General features: G+C 45.4%; 2 protein-coding genes across 5 annotated transcripts; one reads left to right on the top strand and one right to left on the bottom strand.

Moving 5' to 3' along the window:
• Positions 1-314: 314 nt before the first annotated feature.
• BZW1 (basic leucine zipper and W2 domains 1) lies at positions 315-10,417 on the top strand. 3 transcript variants are annotated; one of them, XM_086465638.1, is made up of 12 exons: positions 315-349; positions 846-919; positions 3,042-3,218; positions 5,335-5,429; positions 5,668-5,733; positions 6,019-6,154; positions 6,738-6,847; positions 6,967-7,137; positions 7,403-7,549; positions 7,880-8,018; positions 8,904-9,026; positions 9,288-10,417. In XM_086465638.1, exons 2-12 carry the CDS (start codon positions 856-858, stop codon positions 9,317-9,319), a joined length of 1,260 nt encoding a protein of 419 aa, XP_086321764.1. In that variant the 5' UTR covers positions 315-349; positions 846-855; the 3' UTR covers positions 9,320-10,417. The 3 variants fall into 3 exon arrangements, with proteins under 3 accessions (XP_086321764.1, XP_086321767.1, XP_086321766.1); XM_086465641.1 differs by lacking the exon at positions 315-349 and having other exon boundaries at positions 838-919; XM_086465640.1 differs by lacking the exons at positions 315-349; positions 846-919 and having other exon boundaries at positions 3,105-3,218; positions 5,335-5,340.
• A 341-nt stretch (positions 10,418-10,758) lies between these two features.
• Positions 10,759-17,440, bottom strand: CLK1 (CDC like kinase 1). 2 transcript variants are annotated; one of them, XM_086465636.1, is made up of 13 exons: positions 17,406-17,440; positions 16,121-16,278; positions 15,729-15,921; positions 14,547-14,637; positions 14,066-14,132; positions 12,973-13,089; positions 12,670-12,836; positions 12,498-12,592; positions 12,282-12,411; positions 12,055-12,137; positions 11,403-11,482; positions 11,063-11,153; positions 10,759-10,974 (listed from the first exon to the last, which is right to left on the bottom strand). In XM_086465636.1, exons 2-13 carry the CDS (start codon positions 16,276-16,278, stop codon positions 10,768-10,770), a joined length of 1,479 nt encoding a protein of 492 aa, XP_086321762.1. In that variant the 5' UTR covers positions 17,406-17,440; the 3' UTR covers positions 10,759-10,767. The 2 variants fall into 2 exon arrangements, with proteins under 2 accessions (XP_086321762.1, XP_086321763.1); XM_086465637.1 differs by having other exon boundaries at positions 15,729-15,918.
• Positions 17,441-20,790: the final 3,350 nt, after the last annotated feature.

Below are 20,790 nucleotides of genomic sequence, written 5' to 3'. Positions count from 1 at the left end.
GGGGGGGGGGGGGGCACACGGACGAACGTGCTCACTCCCGGGGGGGGGACCGGGTGGGCACCCCCGCTCGCGGGGGAGGGAGAGCACCGGGCAGATCACCGCCAGGTGCCGGTGGGTCCGCAACGCAGGGCCTGCCGCTGGGAGCAGGCGGCCCGGGGAAGCCCGGCCCCCTTCCCTCCGTCCTCTCTGGCGGAGCGGGATGGTCCGCCCCGGGCGGGGCCAAGCGGGGCCCTCCCCTCTTCTTCTCGCGTTGGTTCTGCTCGGAAAGCTGTGGCCGCCGCTGCTCGCTCCTGCTCGCGCCAGCCTCCGCTACGGGCCGCTCGGGCGTTTTCTCTCTGCCTTAAAGTCGGTGAGGAGACGGGCCTGGGCGGGGGCGGCCTCCGGTCGCGGGGGGTGGCGCGGCCGGATGGGGTCGGCTGCTGCCAGGCCAGGCCGTAGCAGCCGCGCCGCGCTCGCGTGGAGGCGGAGGGGGCTCGTTCTCTGTCTCCCCCTGCACGGGCACCGGAGCGCGGCGGCAGCGGAGCCGCCACCTCCGCGCTGTGCGACGCGGGTGCGGGGAGGCGCCGCAGCGGGCACCGCACAGGCCCCGGCTCCGCGCGGGTCTCGCCAACGCCCTGCCGCCGCCTCCGCCTGGGGAGGCCCGGTGCGTGCCGGGTAGCCGGGGCGGGGGCCGGCGCCTCCCTGCTGGCGGCCCTGCGCCGCGGGGAAAATGGAGGCCAGGGAAGGGAAGGAAGGAGGAGCGGCGCCCTCGTGCGCGGCCGCGGGGCGGGCTGGGAGCGGCCGCCGGGAGCGGGAGGCCGGGCTGCGTTCCCAGCGCCCTGAGGCGTGTGCCTGTTTCCTTGCAGGGTGTCTTTTATGAATAATCAAAAGCCACAGAAGCCGACGCTATCAGGCCAGCGGTTTAAAACTAGAAAGCGAGGTAAGCTGCCGGCAGCGCGCGTGCTGCCAGCGCCTGCCGTCGGCGTGGCGTGCGCGCCCCCCCCCGGCAAAGCGTCCGTTTCTGTCAATAAACCACTGCGTTTAATGCTCTTCTCGTGAATCTTTTAAATGAGACTGTGCTAAGTACGAAGTCTTGAGGCTAACTAGGTGCTAGAATGTTCTCTGCACTGATAAAAAAATATTGGGTAGTAAGAATTGTAGCTGAATTTTTTGTGATAACCTTGGTTTAAGAGACGGTCATTCTAGAGCTGTACTGAGTGTGTGTAGCCCGAAAGCAGAAGTATCTGGTGCCCCTGAGTTACAGGGGAACTCCAGCACGGGCTTGTTGCAGGTTAGTACGTACATCTAAGGAGCATGTAGCCTGGTAGAAATTTCAGGGTTAGCCACTGGATAAAAGTTACATGGTCCCCTTAATGCTGTAAGAAGACCTGATTTAAATTTAAAAAAAAACACGAACCAAAAAAACCCAGTGCCACAAACCCACCTACTCCCCCAGCCAACCAAACAAAAAATGCCTGAAGTGTGGGATGTGCAAGTGCCTATCTTTTACGTGCACAGTTACTCCCATAAGAAGAGATAATGACTGAAAAGGTGTGATGAGTAATTTTAGTATTTTGTTAGTGTTTTTTTAAACATAAAGAGGAAATGGAGACAGCACTTAGAGCTTCTGTTTAATACAGTTTTCCTAATACACTAGCAGTATTCTAGTTCAAACTGAGAGCAGTACAGGGTGCTGTAAGTGCTTAACTAGTAATTAAGTTGTACAGAAGTACTTGCTGACTTACAGAACCTATTTTAATGTTCAAGTAAGGGCACCTTGAGAAACTGTTGAAGTGACAAAGTTGGATTTAGCCTGTCCAGCAGATTAAATGCTACCATCCTGGGGTTTTGTCTTTTTTTAAGCATTTAGCCATAGCGTGGCTTCCAAGCAACCCTGCAGTAACAGTCTGTCCTGGATAATAACTGGTCTGGTACCTCTAGACTTCCACCCAGCTCTTACCAACGTGTTGATACTTGCATTGAATGTAAGGACACTGGTTTGCCCCTTACAGAAGGGTTGCTAACAGATTCTAACAAAACTGGCTAAGCTGTTGTAGATGGCACTCAGATTTGCAGCTGAGTTCTGTTTCTTTGGAAGCTTTTCCTCTCGTGGTTTGCATAATCTTAAGGACAAATTGAGATGAATGAAGTTGAAGACCTTTTCCATTTAGGGTTTCTGTTAGTTATATGGATGGATCTGTTGCCTGTTAACTATGTTGTACCTATAGTGAAAACACATCAGCTGATCACAGCCTCATCTCAGATGTGACAAAGCACGTGTTCTGCTTTAGCAGCACCAAAGGATGCTAAAGACATCTGCAATTATGGTCTGTTGTATCATGTTTATTTAAGACTAAGAAGTTAGCTCAGATTGCTACATTCTCCCCAGGCACTTGAGGAAAGGCAATTGCTTCAGACTCATATTAAGAGGAGGGGATGGTCTTCATAACCAAAAAGCAAGTGCTCTCAGTTGGCTCTAACATGATAACGGTATGCAGCTTTTCGGTCAGAGTATTTCATCGCTGTTCATCCAAAACAGCGAGAGGCCCAATGGAATGAAATAGAGCATGAGTAATAGAGTCAAATATACAAAATTGTAGGGGCACATGTTACGAATTGCCTTCCAGCCTGTAGCTAAACCTCTGATTTTGGAGGGAAAGAGAGATCTAACACGTGAACAAGGATCTCGGAATCAGACCAAGAAGTCAAATAAGCTTTATCATAGCCAACTAATGATCATCACAAATGACTGTTCTTTTTAGTGAAAGTACAGTAAGAATTCAATTAGAGGGAACAAAGGAATGTTTTAGCTTTTGATAGCCTTTCCCCCAGCCTTGACTGAATAGGGGAGTGAAAGCAGTAACACTTCTTACTGCTGTATTGGCCGTTGAAATTAATTTTAGGCTACAGCATTAAGTCGCTATTTGTGCTAGGTAATACCAGTTGTTAGGCTTTTCAGTGCAAATTTGGGTTGTTTGGGGGTTTTTTTAATAAGAAATGACAAACTTTAAAAACCAAACAGCTGTATGTGGCAACTTTATTTCAACGCTTTCTCTTTACAGATGAAAAAGAGAGGTTTGACCCTACTCAGTTCCAGGACTGTATTATTCAAGGTTTAACCGAAACTGGCACTGACTTGGAGGCAGTAGCAAAGTTTCTTGATGCTTCTGGTGCAAAACTTGACTATCGCCGCTATGCAGAAACGCTTTTTGACATCCTGGTGGCTGGTGGAATGCTGGGTAAGTCCCTTTGATAGGGCTGCTGTCAGCCTTTATTCACTTGACTCTAGAAAAGCTCACTGGTTTCTGTCAGTGTAAAAACTCTGCTAAAGAGCCCATTGAGTGTGTAGAACAGGGTTTAGGTTATCTGTGGTAAACTATCTGACCGCTTAGCAACTGACTGAGCAGTCAGATTGCTGTAGAAATACTCTGTATACCCTACCACAGAGTCAGTTTGCATTCTTCAGAGTGTAGACTGTACAAACATGGCTTAAAGGAAAATATATTGGATTTTTTTTTTTTTTTTAACCAGGAGTGCATCTTGACTCTGGAGTCAAGTTCACTTCTGCCGATGTGAGATGGATGAATGCTTGTTTCAGGTGTGTGGTCTGTGGTCACAAGGCCCCGAAAGATTCTGCCGTGATCCTGTGCTTTGTGCACCCTGCCCTGTTATTTTGGAACCTAGTATTGTTTACAGAAGAATCTGATGTGCTTAGTCTTGGAAATGCTATTACAAATCGTTTGTTGTTGACAATAGCGAGGCTGTGGGCTCCAGCAGATGTCAGGGAGGGTGAAATGAGAGGGTGGTCGAGTCAGCAGAAACCACAGGGAACTGAGGAAATTAAATGTGATGACGAAAAGTCTTGTAAAGTCAAGTGTGCACTGTGTGTAAAGAGCAAAGAGTAGAACAGATGCTCACCAACCAGGTAAGCAGTAGATGAAGCTGAACGAGGTTAATAAGTATTATAAAAAAAAGTACTTCTAGATTTAGACTTTACATTTCCTATGTGACTAAATACCATTTAGTGAGAAGGGTTCAGATGACAGGGGCCCATTTAAAACACAGGCTGTGGCGATGTCCCTTTATGTTGTCTGCTTAAACTGGAGAAGGTCTGTCTCGGATTTTAGCATTTGTTGTGCAGTTGGGGGGAGGACTTAAATGAGAAATTTGGCAGTTGCAGAAGATTTTTCTGTAATGTAACAGAAATAGAGTTGAAATAACCTAAATGCACAGAGGAGGGAGAGGAAATACCTGATTCTGGGCCACAGTCAGACTCTGGATGGCAGTTCTGCCATGGGGGTGGCTGGTTTGGGAGGATGCATCTGTTGCATGTTGAGGAGGTCTTCGCACTGATACTGTAGAAATGGCAGATGACTAGTGCAAACAAATGCTGAAAAGCAAGTCTTTCAAAATGGTTTCACTTCATCTGCCTGCTTAACACCATTCCAGTACACAGCTTTGAGATATGTAGACTGAAGTTACCGTGATGTTCCTTTTGGCAAGAGGCTCCTTTGCTGATGTTACAAGAGCTGGTAGAGTGAGTTAAGTGAACTTGTCTGCCACGTGAAGCATCGCTGCTCAAAATTGTTAGTGTACAAGCTGTTAAATCTGCGGGTTTACATTTGAGAGCCTTAACTTAACCAGTGCATACTGTGTTAGGAAGTGTTTCCTCTAGGAAAGAGGCTAAGAAGGAAGGGAATTGCTGCATTAATGGTGATATAGGGGTCCTTTACTCTCCGTAACAAGTAGCTAAGTAGAGTAGTTTTGATCGTTAGTCAGACAAGGCCAGAATAAAAAACTGTCATCCTGTTGCCTTACCACCTTTTAATATTACTACCATTAATGCTTATTTCAGTCTTTAAGTCGTATTTCTGACTGATACATAGCAAAAGGATCTCCCTTCTATGCAGGATGGCAGAGAAATTGGTGATGAGGTATTCTGGCACTGGAGTTGACGTGGATTCACCCTAGTTAGTGAAGCAGCCTGGCTACCAGTCAAATGCCTGTATTAAACTGAAGAGGAATGGTGAAGAAGCATCTTCTAATTATCAGCTAAAAAAGCTCAAGTTCCTTTCAAGACTAAAGTTTCAAGCTCGTCTCTGGGGCATTGAATTTTGCACATGCATCTCTGTGTTTCATCACCTATTGTGACCTACTCTGTTATTTAAAAGACCCTTGCTTACAAAGCAGCGCTATTGCAGCAGACATGTAGGGGTGTCTTCAGTGATCCAGTCATTCAGTTCATCATGGAAGGACAACGTGTTGCATGTTATGGGTACTGGAGTTCTTTACTGGGGAGACTACTCAGTACACTCACTGGGGAGTAACACCACTAATGCTGAAACCCTTCTTTAGCCCCAGGTGGTACGCTGGCAGATGACATGACACGCACAAACGTCTGTGTATTTGCAGCACAGGAAGACCTAGAAACCATGCAAGCATTTGCTCAGGTTAGTTCTGAAATGAGTACAATTAAACTGTTAGGTGGTCAAAAATGAAAAGTTTGTGTAGTTGAAAGTTTAGGTTAAAATAATGCATGGCTTTAAGAAGCTTACTGGAAAAGGTAAAGTAGCACTGTTCTAAGTTAAAAGTGCTCTAAAGAGTTCAGACCAACTTTACTGAACTTTATTTTAATTCTAATTAAATGATAGTTCAGAGCAAAAAATAATACAGTGTGTATCTTTTTAGGTTTTTAACAAGCTAATCAGGCGTTACAAGTACCTGGAGAAAGGCTTTGAAGATGAAGTCAAAAAGGTATGGAGTAGGTCCTTATGGGCTGACAAACAAACCTTTAAATTCTGCTAGTTAAAGACTCTATACAGAAGAGTTACATCATACAATGGATTATTAAAGTAGAACACTTCAAAGTTGTTAATAGAAGAACAGCTATCTTGTATGACTAGTGGAGAAGATGACCAGTGAACTAGTGCTTCTGCTAGTCAAATAGCTTGACTGAAAAAGTGTCTGACATGGAGGCAGTAGCTAAACTTCCATGAGAGATCATAGTTTCATAGCAGCTCTTCTCACTTTCTCTTTCAGTTGCTGCTGTTCCTGAAGGGGTTCTCAGAGTCTGAGCGGAACAAACTGGCCATGTTGACGGGCATTCTGCTAGCCAATGGGACACTTAATGCGTCAATTCTCAACAGTCTTTACAATGAGAACTTGGTTAAAGAAGGTAAGTGTTGCCCAGCTCCTCCTTCAGGGAAGGATGGTAGGGGACAGAACCATGACAAGTAGGTGGAAATTGTGATGACAATACACCTTTACAGCTCACTAGCTTCATTTGGTGATGGGTTTACAACGGGATTAGCAAAGGCAAGCGTGCTGCCTCGCAACCCGGAAGCTCTTGATAAGGCTTCAGTCTTTTCAGAAAGCTCATGTGTAGGACTTTGCTGCGTGACGCTGGGGGCTGCGGTTACTAGTGTTGCCCAGCAAGGCAATACTGTACTTTGGAGAGGGACCTTTCAGCGTGCAGAAGGTGTGTCACATCTTTCGGCTTCTTCGTAAACTGCAGCAAGGAGAGTTGAGTTCAGTAGAGGGAAGCCTTCGTGATGCTGAGTGGTAAGACAAGTCCAGCATGCTGGAGGCTGCAGTATCTTCAGGCAGAGGTGCTGCTGACTATCCTAGGGCTGCCTCTGAGCGCTGCTGCTGCTGCTTTGAGCAGGGCTCTGACAAACCGGCTGCCCTGTACTCCAGGCCTTATGATTCCCTTTGTTTTGAATTTCAGTAATGATAATAGCACTATTCCTATTGCACAGGTGTTTCTGCAGCTTTTGCAGTCAAGCTATTCAAATCATGGATAAATGAGAAAGATATTAATGCAGTGGCTGTCAGTCTTCGTAAAGTAAACATGGATAACAGGCTGATGGTGAGTACCACTGAAATTACCGATTTCCTGCTTAAGCCAGTTTAGTAAATAGCATTTACCAGCAAAGTACTCCACACACGTTTCTTTTGTGAAAGAGTTGTTGTAAACTTTGTTTTCAGGAACTCTTCCCAGCCAACAAACAAAGTGTTGAACACTTCTCCAAGTACTTCACTGAAGCAGGACTAAAAGAACTGTCCGAGTATGTTCGCAACCAGCAAAGCATCGGAGCTCGCAAAGAGCTGCAGAAAGAACTTCAGGAGCAGATGTCAAGGGGAGATCCATTCAAGGATGTAAGTATTTGTCTGTAGACAAGGTGGAGGTGCTTTTGGTTTTTTCCTTTCTTTTTTCTGTAGGAACTTAGTTTAAATTATCTGAAATGCAATAGCATTTAATACTAATCTGAAGAAGATACATGCCTAATTAAATACTGAACTTAAAACACCTAGCTCTCACTAAGAATTTAAATTAGGACCAGGTTTTCTGGACTTTGGAAGTTTTAATTTAGGCTAGTGTCATATGCGGCCTGTGTGCTGACTCTTTTATTGCAACTGGCAGATAATCTTGTACGTGAAGGAGGAGATGAAGAAAAACAACATCTCGGAACAGACTGTGGTAGCCATAATCTGGTCAAGTGTAATGAGCACGGTGGAATGGAACAAAAAGGAGGAGCTGGTAGCAGAGCAAGCTATTAAGCACTTGAAGGTACTGTCGCTTAAGTGTGGACTTCTGCTGCCATTGGGTGGGACCTGGGCTTCCCTCTGTCTCCAGCTCCCTTTTAAATGAGTTAAAACCTACAGCCCCCCTAATGCAGAGACAGCGTTAGACAGGGGATTCTTCTCCATGTAACGGTGGTATTACAGTCCAAGTTACTGAGGCAAAAGCAGTATTGCCCCCCTAGAAGCACCCTGGGGTGGAGTGGGGTGGGGCTCGCAAATTTCTGAGCAGTGGTCGATGGAAACGGTGTGAAACCCGTTTAGTTGGGTGATCAATGTGAAGTGCTCTGTGTGTGCCAGTTTGTTGTTCCCGTTCCAGCAATACAGCCCTCTACTTGCTGCCTTTACTACCCAAGGTCAGTCAGAGCTGACTCTTCTGTTGAAGATTCAGGAGTATTGTTACGACAACATTCACTTCATGAAGGCCTTCCAGAAAATAGTGGTGCTCTTCTATAAAGGTAACTTCTGTGGGGTTGTAGTTTTGGGGGGTGGTTTGTGTTTGGTTGTTTTTTTAAAAGCCTGTATTTGCAGAATGCTTCAGTCCTGTTAAGGCCTTTAGGGAAGATCAGTGCTACAACATTGCACTTCATGAGCTGGAGAATTTTCTACCTTTCTTTTGCAAAGACGGAGCAGTAGAAGGCGAAGGTGGATGTGGCTGTCCTTGGCATGGGGGAAGTATTCCTCTAGACAAGGATGCTTCCTGTCAGCTAGGTCTGAAGAGTCACATGTGGTACATCAAAGCTAAACTTAGATTTTAAGGCTCTTTGAAGTTAGGGAAAGATACATGACCGTGTTCTCCTTGGTTCTCTGTCTGAACACTGTGAACAGCCAGAGATTGAGACCACCAAGGTGTCCTGGGGTGCTCTAGGCTCTCTGTGGAATGGCTGTTAAAAGCCCTTACTGACACATGTGCTGTGCACCTGTGGAAACACCACGGGAACATAAGGAAACTCGTTGTCAAACTGAAGGTTATATTGTACTTGTAAAATTTAAAAAACAATTAAACACTTCCTGGAGTGTACTTTAAAGAATTTTCATCCATGCTTAGCTGTTGACTGGAGCTTAGAGCGTGTCATCTCCAATAGCTGTGAAACACTCAAGACTATTAGTGGGAGTGAAAGTGCAGCTCCTTGGTGGAGCGCTCAGGGAACCCCAGCAGGCTCTCTGAAACGCGTGGTTCTCAGGGCCTTTTAAAATAGGAGGCACTCCTGGTGCAGCTGTGTCCAGGCATACCCAGGGAGGGAGCATGTCTAGGGGAGGCAGCAAAGACTGCCCGTCAGTGGCTCTTGGCAGCTGGTATTCAGTGGTTTGCTGTGTTAATGCTGCTCTTGCACATCTTGCAGCTGAAGTTCTGAGTGAAGAACCCATCCTGAAGTGGTATAAAGATGCGCATCTTGCAAAAGGAAAGAGTGTTTTTCTGGAGCAGATGAAAAAGTTTGTTGAATGGCTCAAGAATGCTGAAGAAGGTAACCAGCAGCTTAGCTCACAAGTTGAGCTTGTTCATTTTGGGAACCTTAGTGCAAATAATGCTTTGCTTTGGGGGTGGGAGGGTGTTAATTGCTCCTCTGAGACTAGGTGAGCGCCCTGGAACTGGCCAGAAAAGCTTGCTGGTGGACTCCACGTGGATCCAACAGCAGCTCTTGCGCAGGGTGCAGGGCAGCAGCTGAGCTCGGGGGCGGGGGGGCCTGACCTGCTGGCAGCCTGTTGACGAGGTCTCTCTGTTCCAGAGTCGGAGTCTGAAGGTGAAGAGGGTGACTGACCAGTGAAACTCTGTCCTCAGTAAAGCAAACAGCTGTAGATAAGTGTCATGTCTCGTGTGTCCTTCTGATTCTTACATCCTACCTCCCTGTATCAAGCATGATATAAGGGCTCTCATGGCAATTTATTTTAACTGTTTTCTATAGTTATTGAAATACTGGGTTTAGTTTTTAAAACCATGTTTTAAGTAGCTTACAGGAGCTGTTGTAGATTTGACTCTTAACCTGCATTTGTCCTTTCAGTTATATTCTACCTCCTGTATTTTCTACTGTAATAATGTAATTTAAGGCCTTCCACAATGAAATCCATTTTACCCCTTGGGTTTTCTATCTATATTTGAGTAGACATGATATGGTGAATGAGATTATGGCAGTTCTGTTTGCAAATTAAACTGTAAAGCCTCCAAAGAGGGCGTGGCTCACATAGCAACTCAGTGTGACACTGCAGTCCGTACTGCTTGCTCCAGATAACCCCACTCATAGGTGGCTGTCAATCTCCGTGCCGACTTTGTCTTTACTAAACTTCCAGCATAAAGCAACCCTCTGTTCCAGCGGCTGGCTGAGGTGGGAGCTCAGTGTCCTGCTGGGAGGGAAGCTGTTCTCTGGTGGCACTGAGGGGCATCAGTGGTGGGGGTAGGACAAGCAGCATCTCTGAGCCTGCCAGCTGCCACAGCTGGTGGCCTGCGTCCCTGGGGTTCTTGGGGTCTTGCTGCTTCTCTCATGGGTGCTGCCCCACCAAGGCATGTCTCCTGGAAGGGAAGGGGGGGCTGAACTCCAGCCCCGACCCCAAAGAGGGATTAATTTATGCTGGCAGTTGACATATTAAACCGAACAGCTTATCTGCTCCCTGAAACTTTGAATTCTTAATGGGAAGTGCCAGGACAGCTCCTAATCAAGACAGATTTGGCGAGAGTTAAGTCTATACTGTTGTAACCTAGTAATGAGCATTAACTGAAATACTGGTAACCAGAGTACACCTACTAAAATTAAAAAAATATATATAAAAAAATGGTGATCACAGTGCACTCTGATCACTACTGCAGTGATCTTCCTTATTTTGTAACTTTTTTTTAAACAAATAAAGGCCATCCTTACACTAACGTGAAGGGCTCTATCTGTTCTCTTACCAAAAAGGCATCGGTGATACTAAAGGGTAAAGATCAGTCCTGGGTCTTTTGCCATCCTCATGACAGTTGAATAAAACACAATTAAAACAGTATTTTCTTGCTGTTAAGTGGCCTGTTTCATAGAATAGAGCGTGTTCTTTTCCTCATGTTAAAAGCGCAAGTGTGCTGAGATTTTTATTTACTGAGGAAATGCAACCATGTCATCAATATCTTTTTTCTTAAATAAGATTTATGCCAGCAGCTGGATTAAATTTCAGTATCCAAAAAGTCATAATACAAAATAAGGCATTCATAAAATAACTGTACACAATAAATATTTAACACTACTTGTATTTCTTTGGTGGGCTGGCATCTGTGTCAGCCTGCTCAGCTGCAGGAGACAGTGCCCTTTTTCCCTGTTTCAGTGGGGAAAAAAAGGGGTGTTCCAGTGCTTCTGCAAGAGTAATGCGTTTGGCTGGGTCATACTCCAACATCTTCTGAATGAGGTCAAAGAGGTTCTTGTGGTCAGCATCATGGCAGGTCATTAGTTCCTTCACGAAGAAAACAAAACCTGTTTGAATCTTGTAATGGCGCTTAAAGCTCCTCTCCCTAAAAGCATTTTCCCTCCTGTCATCTTACCTTCAGTGGCTTACAGCGCCTTAAGATGTATCTGCCCGCAGAACTGTGTTCATCCCAACACAGCTGGTCATCACGGAAATACTTCTGTTTCCTTAAACAAACAGACCAGTTTGTTACTCCAGTAACGAGGTCACTGGAAACTTTATCACTGGAAGCGATCAGTTTGGTCGCAACTTGGGAGGGGATCTGGGACTATTCCATGAGAGTGGCCAGCTTGTTCAATACAGCAAAAGGGTGGATCTGAGTTTATTAAGCTTTTTTAAAAAAATTTGCTATTAAACCAAATCTGAAAATATTTAGATTAAGCTATAGCAGTTCAAGTACAGAAGAATATAATTACCTGGTTTTCTTTATCATGTGTTTTGGCAAAGGCCCCAGTATTTGCTCCATCATTGCCAGGTGTTCTTTGCTGTCACGGGTCTGGAGGGAAGGAAAGACAGACATTTTTACTCATTGTTAAGAGGAAGTTACTGAGAACCACATGCTAACCGTATGCATTTCTGACTGTACCCTGCAACCAATAATCAATCAATTTCAGGTCAAGGAAAACAAGAGAGGCTGTAGTCATCCTTTTCCTGAAATAAGTTACAATGTACTGGAGTTCTTTTTTCCCTTGACCCTGCCTTTTTTTTCATTGTTCGTAAATTTCAAGTCTCAGCAACACTGTCGAGATGACAGAATTCAGGTATTTGAGTAGTAGTTGCTGAGGGTCATAGAGGAAGCTACATCTGTTATTACTGTACCATGTAAATTACAAATGGTAACAGGGTGACCCTTCCTATCAAGCTGCTGCCAAAATGTTTACAGAAAGCTGCTGAGAAAGTTCCTTTGTGCCTCCATCTTCTGTTCTCTTCAACTTGGTGTTACAGAGACATGCAGCATAATTTCTCACCCTGACCATTCCCCTTAGTCCCCACCTCTCTGTAGCACATTTCCACCAAGCTGAGGAGTGTTACCGACGCTAGATCACTCTGAGGGGGGCAGTTACTTACTGGGAATATTGCAAATCCAAGGTAGTATTCTATGAGAATACAGCCTATGCTCCAGACATCACATGGTTGTGCCCATCCTAGTGCTGTGAAAAGATTCAGCAGGTTCATGGTTACACCACACCACAAGCGGCTCAACAGCCCAAGCAAGATACGCAACATGGCTGTAGCACAGTTCAACAGCACGCAAAGCCGTACGTGAAGCGTCAGCCTCACTGACTTCTACTGACCTAGGATAACTTCCGGAGCTCTGTAATGTCTTGTAGACACCAAAGCGCAGTGATACTCATCATCATATGTTGCGCTCCCAAAGTCCACAACTTTGATGTCTGGATTTTTTACTGTGAGTTCGTTGCATTTCTGGAATGAAACACAGTGGGATGCAAGTCACCAAATGAGCCCAGACATGGGCTGAGGGGGAGGTGGGGAAGAAGACAGCAACTTGCCAGTTTGGGGTTATACTCCTCTATGTAGTCAGACGACACAAATAAAATATTTTCCGGTTTCAGATCTGTATGTGTCAACTTGTTCAAATGCAAAACTGCAAGACAACAAACACAGTTAGCAAATTCCACAAAGCAAATTTTAACAAATAAAGCAAAAGAGAAATGTACTTACAGTTCACCGATTTGCAGATCTGATACGCTATATGCCTGATGTGGTCCAGCTTGAATGGCAGAAAGCCATTCTCTTTAATGAAGTCAAAGGTGCTGAGCCCGAGTAGCTCAAAAACAATGCAGACGTGGCCGTGGTACTCAAACCATTCTAACATCTGGACACAGCGACTGCAAAAGCAGGAAAATAAATGAACTGCAACAGGAAGTTGTATAACGCTGAGATACAGATGTCATAGGTTACAGAAAACCGTGTCACAGAAATCTTAAAAGCGAACCCAAAGTACAGGGAGCATCACATACTTACTATGTACTGCTGGGATCTGATGCGTTTAAGTGTTCCAGTACTTCTATTTCAGCGTAAGCTGCTTCGGCGTACCTAGCAACGTTTTTAATTATTTTCACAGCTACGTGCCTATCTTCCCTAAAAAAAAAAAAAAAAAAAAAGACAGGTTTTTGACAGTGATTAGAACAATGAGTAGCTTTAACTAACAATACTTGATAAGTACCACCATATATATATATATATATATATATTTTGCTTATAACAATGGCAGAAAAGGTTGGGTGTACTTGGTTTTTTTAGTACATACTGAGTGAATACAATCAAGGCTGATCTCTGCACAAACACAACTAAAGTGTTTTAAATTCTGGGAACACACTCAATACCTTATACACACTTATACAGCGGTATTATTCTTAAAGGTTAAAAGTCCCATTTACCTCCCCTTTGTATCTGTGTATGCTGGGCCAATAGTGGAGAAACTTCCACATCATGCAGCCTAACAAGCACAACTGTCTGTCAGTCAAAAAAAATGACACGCCTTCGTCAGTTCTTCAAGTAGTAAAGATGTAACTGAGGTGTCACATGCCTTCTACAGTGACTAGAAAAGACACTCTAGTTCATACTATTTTGCACCCAGCAAAACTGCCATCAAACGCAAAATACGTTCTTGAATTAGATCATACTCATTGCTAGAACCCAAATGGCATTGCATCGTCACAGGCAATACTGTAAGGTAAGCTACATGATGTCAGAGCCCTTGCTTGTAATACAGATCTGGGGTGGTCCAGGCCCCAGGAGTGCCCACTGCGGGGTGCAGCTTCACTCTGCGCTGTCTGGGCCACCTCCCCGCACCGGCTGTTGTCCTCGACCAGGCTGGGGCGCGCCGACAGAAGCCGCACCCACCGCCTCACCCACCACCAGCCCTGCCCAGGCGCTGGCGTACCAGGTGCACGATGGCGTACCAAGGTCATGTTTGGGAACTGCGGCAGCCTTGCAGCCATGCGCAGAGCAGCAGATAGGAAGCGAAGGTAAAACCTGATACAATCAGCACGTCATGAAGCACACTGTGACAGCATGAGGAAGGAAAACGGCACATATTTAATGAAAGACTTACGCTTCGTGATTGATGCATTCCACTACTCTTCCAAAAGCACCTTCACCCAACGTAGCAACAACCTCATCTATAAAGAAAAGAACTCTCAGTCAGAGCAGCTGTGAAGTTACTCAGCCATTAAAAAACCAAGCAAACAAATAAAACCAAAAAGACTAAGTACTATTACTGGAGCTATTCTAGACTGCGCTGCTTTAAATTGTAATTATCTCGTTTGAGAGATGTTACTGGGTAATTCTCATCAAGGCACATTACGGGGATCTCAGTCCAGTAGGTTCATTAATTTAATTTACTATTTTTTTCAGGGGGAAGGGAAATAGAAAAAAGAAAAATATTGACGTTCTACAGAAAAAGAATAACAATCCCCACCCCCAAACAAAAAAGTCAAGACAGAAAGAAAAGACTTTCAAAGCCCCCTCACATCTTATGCTAAAAGAACTTATTCTATCCGAAAAGTTAATAAATTTTGAAAAATATTCTATACATCTTGCACTTAGTACGTCTCCACTCTGACAGATCAGGTGACCCTCCTCATCATCCTCTACACTCCTGGGTCTTTTCCTTCGATGACTCCTCTGGAACGGCACCAAGATCGTCCAGCCAATCAATAAACCCGAGTGAATTCAGGTCAGAATACGAATTCATTCAGCAGGGAGATATTCAGGCATTCAGATACACGCCAGGCCACAAACAGTTGGCAGGAGCAATTTCAAATTCAGTCCCCAGAAATTCACAGGGCACATAGTTTATGTTACAGGAGAAAAACATGGCAAGGAACAGATTTTCAGATGAGATACTCAAAGTGGCAAGGCAACAAAAAATGACAATACAATTGTTTTTCTTTTAAGAGACTGGTTCACTGAATTTTACCTTAGATTTCAGTGCCCATCTTTTCACTTTAAAGCAAAAGGATCTAATAATTATCTTATATATACATATTTAAAAAATAGCCTTGTGGCCAAATTAAAATACCTATCTTAAGTAACTTCAGATTATATCACTGGTCTGAATAGTTGATAACAATTTTTTTTGTTTTAAATCATAAACAGCATATACATTTACTTAAGGCTGTCTCAGGTGAAGACCTTAAATTATAAATCCTATCTTCAGCTTTCTTAAGAGTTAAATATAGAACAAAGTCAGAAAAACTGCCCCACTAGTGGGCAGACATCATATCTGATTCTACAGATTTTTCAGCGATAACTTAAACTATCTTACTAAATAAATTTTTAAAAATAAAACTCTGACATTATCTCCTTGCTATTTCAGTGATACTTAGTCAAAAGCAAGTTTAACAGCCTGTGCTTTTCGAGAAGGGCTGAAATAAATGCTTGTCATAAAAATTTTGAAGGCATCAAAGTAATGCCTGTATTTCAGTAACTCAAATTGATGGCTATTACTCATTAATCTGCTCAAATATATCAAATGAACAAAAAGCAAGACCATGTTCTGTGGTATCACAAGCATGCCTACAGACTACACATTTTCACTGAAGGAAATAAAATCCTAGCAAAAAAAAGAGTAATCTACTACTATTAGCTAGAGAAGTAAACTATTAACATTATCAAAAGAACTCCCCAAACCCCCCCTCAATTACTACTGCCCAGATGAGAATCTATCTTCTTAAAATAAATAAACAAAACTAAATTAAAATTGGTCATACCACCTGTGAATCATCACGACAGGTAGTGTGATGTGTCTTGTATTTCCTTTTGTAACTACTCGTCCCACTATGACCCGATGAGTTGCTGCTCTGATGCCCAGTATCACATCCCTGCTGGTACTCGTTTCTGTATTCTTCAACACAACATCGTTCATGACAGTCTCTTTCATTTACAGTTTTGGTTTCTAAACAGCTACTACAAACGAAGGATCAAATAAGCTTAATTAGAATAATTCTAGTACCGTATCAAGACAGCTTCTTGTTTTAAGCTGTAAGACATCTCTTGAAGTATCTCCAACTCAAAAATGAATACGTTATCATACGACAACCTGATGAGAACAGTAAAATCTTAAAACATATGCTTGCTGATATCAAGAAGTCAAAAAGTTATCTACCTCTCAGGAAATTCAGAAAGATCACGTTTGCAGTGCTTGCTCTCCTGTGCACCACCTAATGATGTCCTCTTTCTCTTACTGCCACTGCCGCATTTTCTGCGAGCTGGACTTCCTTTTTTATCCCAGTCACGATTATCAGTTTGCCTGGAATGCCGCATCTGTAACACGTATTTTGCTCTTTGAATTACATCCCATAGACAAACAATTCATTTTCAAAGCCATTAATTATCAAATAACACTATAATGAAGATTGTATTTTCCTCAACTACCCAATTTTCATTTTTTTTCTGCTCGTTCTTCCATGCCATTTTTTAGTTCGAAAAGCTTTTTCAAATCAACCGGTTTTGATAGAGGAACATAAACGAATAACCTACTTTTTTTCCAAAGATTTTAAAAAGAAGTGGCCTGGCTCAGACACTAAACACAGGCCGTGCATGTTTTTTCCGCAAAGCTGCTCAGGCACCCGACGGTGCCTATGCTAGGAAAAAGGCAGGCTCCCGCATGCTGAGACAGGGCACGCAAATACTGCCCGGTGTGCTTTTAAAGACTTCGAGGGACTTGTCATAAACTTTTACCTCGCTTCCTTCTATAGATTCTCGGAGAATTCCTAATGCCAAGTCAAAATTATAATAAACCCTAGGTTATCTCCTAGTTATTTACCTCGAAGAGGAAAACAACTCGCTACACGAGTCTTTTATTTCGCTTTCCGACCACGAACTGATTCCAGCTCACAACCTGCGCCTCGGGCTGACGCGCCCGGGCTCGGCAGCAACGGCGCTGCTGCCAAGCGGGAGGCGGGCGCTCAGGGTGCCGACACACCGCGGCCGGGCGGTGCGGGGCCGTTCCCCTTCCCACCCCCCCGCGGCGGCAGAGGCCGGCGTCCCACCGCATCCCTGCTCCGGCAAGAGGCTCCGTTCTCGGCCCCGAGTAGGGGCATGGGAAACGGCTCCGGCCTCCCCCGCTAAAGCGACCGAAGCCATTTTCTCTTCGCATGGACAGGGCGCCGGCAAAGAACATGGCGGCCGCACGGAGGCGGGGGCACAGGGGCGCCCCGGCCACCCGACACACCCGCTCCTGCGGGGACGAGTCGAGCCACCGGCCACCCTCCCCCACGGCAGGAAGCGGCCTCCTTCCCCCGCACCACGGCGGCGCCCTTCCCTCCGCCCCGCCTCCTCCTCGGCGGCGGCCCGGCCCAGCCCGGCCCAGCGCCTAACGCCGTCCTTCAGCTATACCCCGCCGCCGGGCGCCACAACGAGCCCGCAGCGCCCTTCGCCATTGCCCCCACCTCCGCGGCTCGGGAGCGCCGCCGCCGCCGCTCTTCCCGGGAGCTGCCACCGCCGCTCTTCCCGGGAGCCGCCATACTCCCGCTACAGCTGGGCTCAACGCCTCCAACTGCCGACCCGCAGCCCGCTACAAAATGGCGTTGCCAAGCAGTGCGGCGGCGCGTCGCTGAGGCACACCCGCGGCGTCACAAACGGACGGGGCGGCACCGCGAGAGCCCGCTCCTCGCCCCGCGGGGAACTCCCTGCGGCCCGGCTCCCGCCGCTGCTGGCGGCGTCGACTTCTGTCCGTTCGGTGCGGAAGAGGCCACCGCTGCAGCGTGCCCGGCGGTGAGGGGGCTCTGCGAGGCGGCCTGCCTTGCCGAGAGGCGCTAAGGGCACCGGCGCCTGTCCCACAGCGCCCAAGACCGGTGCAGTCCCCCTGTTGGAATCACGGTGTATACGATAAATTGAGTCTTGAACCAAGCATGTAAGGCGCGTGCTACATCAGCAATTTAACCACATCCTTATCGCTGAAGCTTCCTCTAACGAACGGAGAGTCCTCCAAACCCAGCTGACACCGGTCACTGCGGACAAGTACCGTCGCAAACAAGGCGATGAGCCACCTCATGACTACGTAAGAAAATTCAACAGTTCAAAGTTCAAGAAAAGTTTCTCTCCTAAAGGCCACCAGAGACCGCTAGAAACCACCAAATGCGCCCACAGAAGCACGCACACACACCCCCAGACTTAAGCTGCATACGTAATGACTATGTAAATATTATAATTAGTTCCAGGAAACAGAATGAATATGTATAATTATTCCGGGAAATTTAATGCATCTATATGTAGCAAAGTAGTATAAGCTTTGGCTGATGGAATGTGCGGCAGACACGTCGAACGATTCCCTCATGTCCCCAGCTAAATAAAGCAGTGCCTGCTCGTTAATGCTAAAAACACACCGTCAAGGAGTTTCGTTCCTGATTTCGGTAACAATTTTGGTGACCCAGATGGGGCTCTGCTTCTGACACTCGATGGATTCACAAGATCATGAGGACTCTGGTGGCACCGAAGGTTTTTCAGGTAGATCCTCCAGTCCCCTGGTCCAGTGAGTTCAGAGCAAAACCCCTGGGGTTTGTTAAGGCATTAGTGAAGGGTACAGCCATCTCTAAGTCAGGAAATGCTTTCCTGCAGCATCAGGGGGTTATAAGGGAAATAAGGGGGGTTGAGGTGGGAATAAAGGCTTGATTGCACGCTACTACAGGGTTACCTGGAGTGCCAGCCAAGGTATTGATTGTAGTGTTGTTGTGTTTGTAACTGTAATTTGTATGTTTTGTTAGAAAGTCTACTGTTTGTGTGTAATGTGTTTGTTTTGTTTTAATATGGGGTCCAGTCAATTGTCTAAGGGGTCTGAGGGAGATACGTTAAAGAAATCACCTCTGGAGTGTATATTAAAACATTGGAAAGATGTAAAAAGTGACCCCCTTACCAAGAAACAATTAACTGAATATTGTAATCATTGGTGGCCGACGTATTTTCTGGAGGATCAAGAAAAGTGGACAAAGAATGGGACTTTAAAGTATAATACTGTATTACAATTAATGTTGTTCTGTTGGCAGGAAGGGAAATGGAATGAAGCGCCTTATGTTGATTTGTTCTTTTCATTGCGAAATCATCCAGAATGGCAAAAAGATTGTGGTATGATACCTCCAGATCCTATGGTTTTAGCTTTAGAAAAGAATCAGCGTGTTTAAGGGCCATGGCTGCCACTGTCCTACTAATCCAAGAAGCCTGGAAGTTAACTATGGGAAAGAAAATGACTATGTGCCTCACATGGTAGTTTCCATACGGGAGCAAAAGCAGGGCCACTGGTTATCCCCAGGTCAGACGCTGAAGTCCAGGTGGTCCTCCTAGAGCAAGAAGACATGGAACTGAAGACAACTACTGCTCTTAACCCTGCAATGTTTCTAGACCCTGAGTCTGGAAGGGAGGAAGTGTTACAACATGATTGCCTTCAAACCACCAAACAGGTCTATTCAGGTAGGGAAGACTTAAAGGATACTCCGATAGAAGGCCCTGAGGAAGAATTATTCATAGACGGTAGCAGCTACGTGCACAAAGGGAAACGAAGAGCTGGCTACGCAGTTGTAACTCAGACTAAGATTGTGGAAGCTTAACCGTTACCTGTAAACACATCAGCCCAAAAGGCAGAACTGGTGGCACTACAACGGGCATTAGAACTATCAAAAGGAAAAGGGGTCAATGTCTGGACAGATCCTTAAGTATGCATTTGGAGTGGTACATGCCCACAGAGCAATATGGAAAGAGAGAGGACTACTGTCAGCACAGGGATCTCCAATCAAATACAGGGACGTTATCAAGCAATTTCTAGAAAGTGTTCAGTTACCAAGAGCAGTAGCCATTACACAACGTAAGGCCCATCAATTTGGACATACTTCAGTCAATATAGGAAATCAATTGGCAGATAAAACGGCAAAAGAGGTGGCAGAGGAAAGCATCCTGGTTGTACCATCCAGACAGGTGAACTTACCTAAAGGGGCACCTGAATATCAGAGCCAGGATAATCAATTAGCTGAAATATTAAAGGCTCATCGCAATCCTGAAGGATGGTGGGTGACTACAGATAGGCAAGTCATAGTACCACAGGCTGTAATGAAATGGTTAGCAGATGATAAACATAGTGCAGCACACTGGGGGGCGGAGGCTGTTACAGAGAGCTTGAGAAGCCAAGCACCCAGCCTGTACCGCAGTCAAAGTGGAAGGGATCGACTCGTGGATACATTTCACTCGAGTGAAGCCAACCCTGACGCCCGAGGAACCTCAGTGGGGAGAGAAACCGTCAGAGGATCTACGAATAAGACTAACAAAGAGATGAGGACATTTTTCATGTTATGCATTTTGGGGTATAGTGTGGGAGGGGAAGATCCCATAATTGACGGAAGTGGTCATGACAACATGTATGAAAACTTAAAAGCAGAGACTGTGAATATGACTGATTGTTGGATTTGCTCACAAATAATGATAGGAGGAACTGGATCTCCCTGGAGAGTAGTTCCTATAGAGTGGTCAGAAATGTGTGCTGGAGAATGTGCGGATTACAATGGAACCAGATACAACATTAATAGTACTATCTATAGAAATTGTTCACAAGAACGTGAGAAAAGCATACTTACATTACCAAGGAAAAAACTACCTATGTACCCCCTGCCTGAAACACCTCAACCAATAGTTGTATTGGCTCATGTCCCCAGCTGAATAAAGTAATGCCTGCTCGTTAACACTGAAGACACAGTGTTAAGGAGTTTCATTCCCAATTTCGTTGACACCCTGACCTCACTCCGTGATCAGAAAGCCCTTTACTCCCCCAGTTCTGCTACTCTGACTGATTCA

This window comes from Leptosomus discolor, chromosome 5 (assembly GCF_034619465.1).
Source record: "Leptosomus discolor isolate bLepDis1 chromosome 5, bLepDis1.hap2, whole genome shotgun sequence".
Lineage (NCBI taxonomy): Eukaryota > Metazoa > Chordata > Aves > Leptosomiformes > Leptosomidae > Leptosomus > Leptosomus discolor.
This window is presented reverse-complemented; position numbering and strand designations above follow the sequence as displayed.

Coding starts and splice junctions, on each gene's coding strand:
- CLK1 (XM_086465636.1), bottom strand. CDS start 16,278: ATGCGGCATTCCAGGCAAACTGATAATCGTGACTGGGATAAAAAAGGA. Junction 11,483..12,054: donor TTGGATTTGCAATATTCCCA/GTAAGTAACTGC, acceptor CCTTCCCTCCAG/ACCCGTGACAGCAAAGAACA. Junction 11,154..11,402: donor CACATGATAAAGAAAACCAG/GTAATTATATTC, acceptor TGTTTGTTTAAG/GAAACAGAAGTATTTCCGTG.
- BZW1 (XM_086465638.1), top strand. CDS start 856: ATGAATAATCAAAAGCCACAGAAGCCGACGCTATCAGGCCAGCGGTTT. Junction 8,019..8,903: donor AGTGGTGCTCTTCTATAAAG/GTAACTTCTGTG, acceptor CACATCTTGCAG/CTGAAGTTCTGAGTGAAGAA. Junction 9,027..9,287: donor GCTCAAGAATGCTGAAGAAG/GTAACCAGCAGC, acceptor TCTCTGTTCCAG/AGTCGGAGTCTGAAGGTGAA.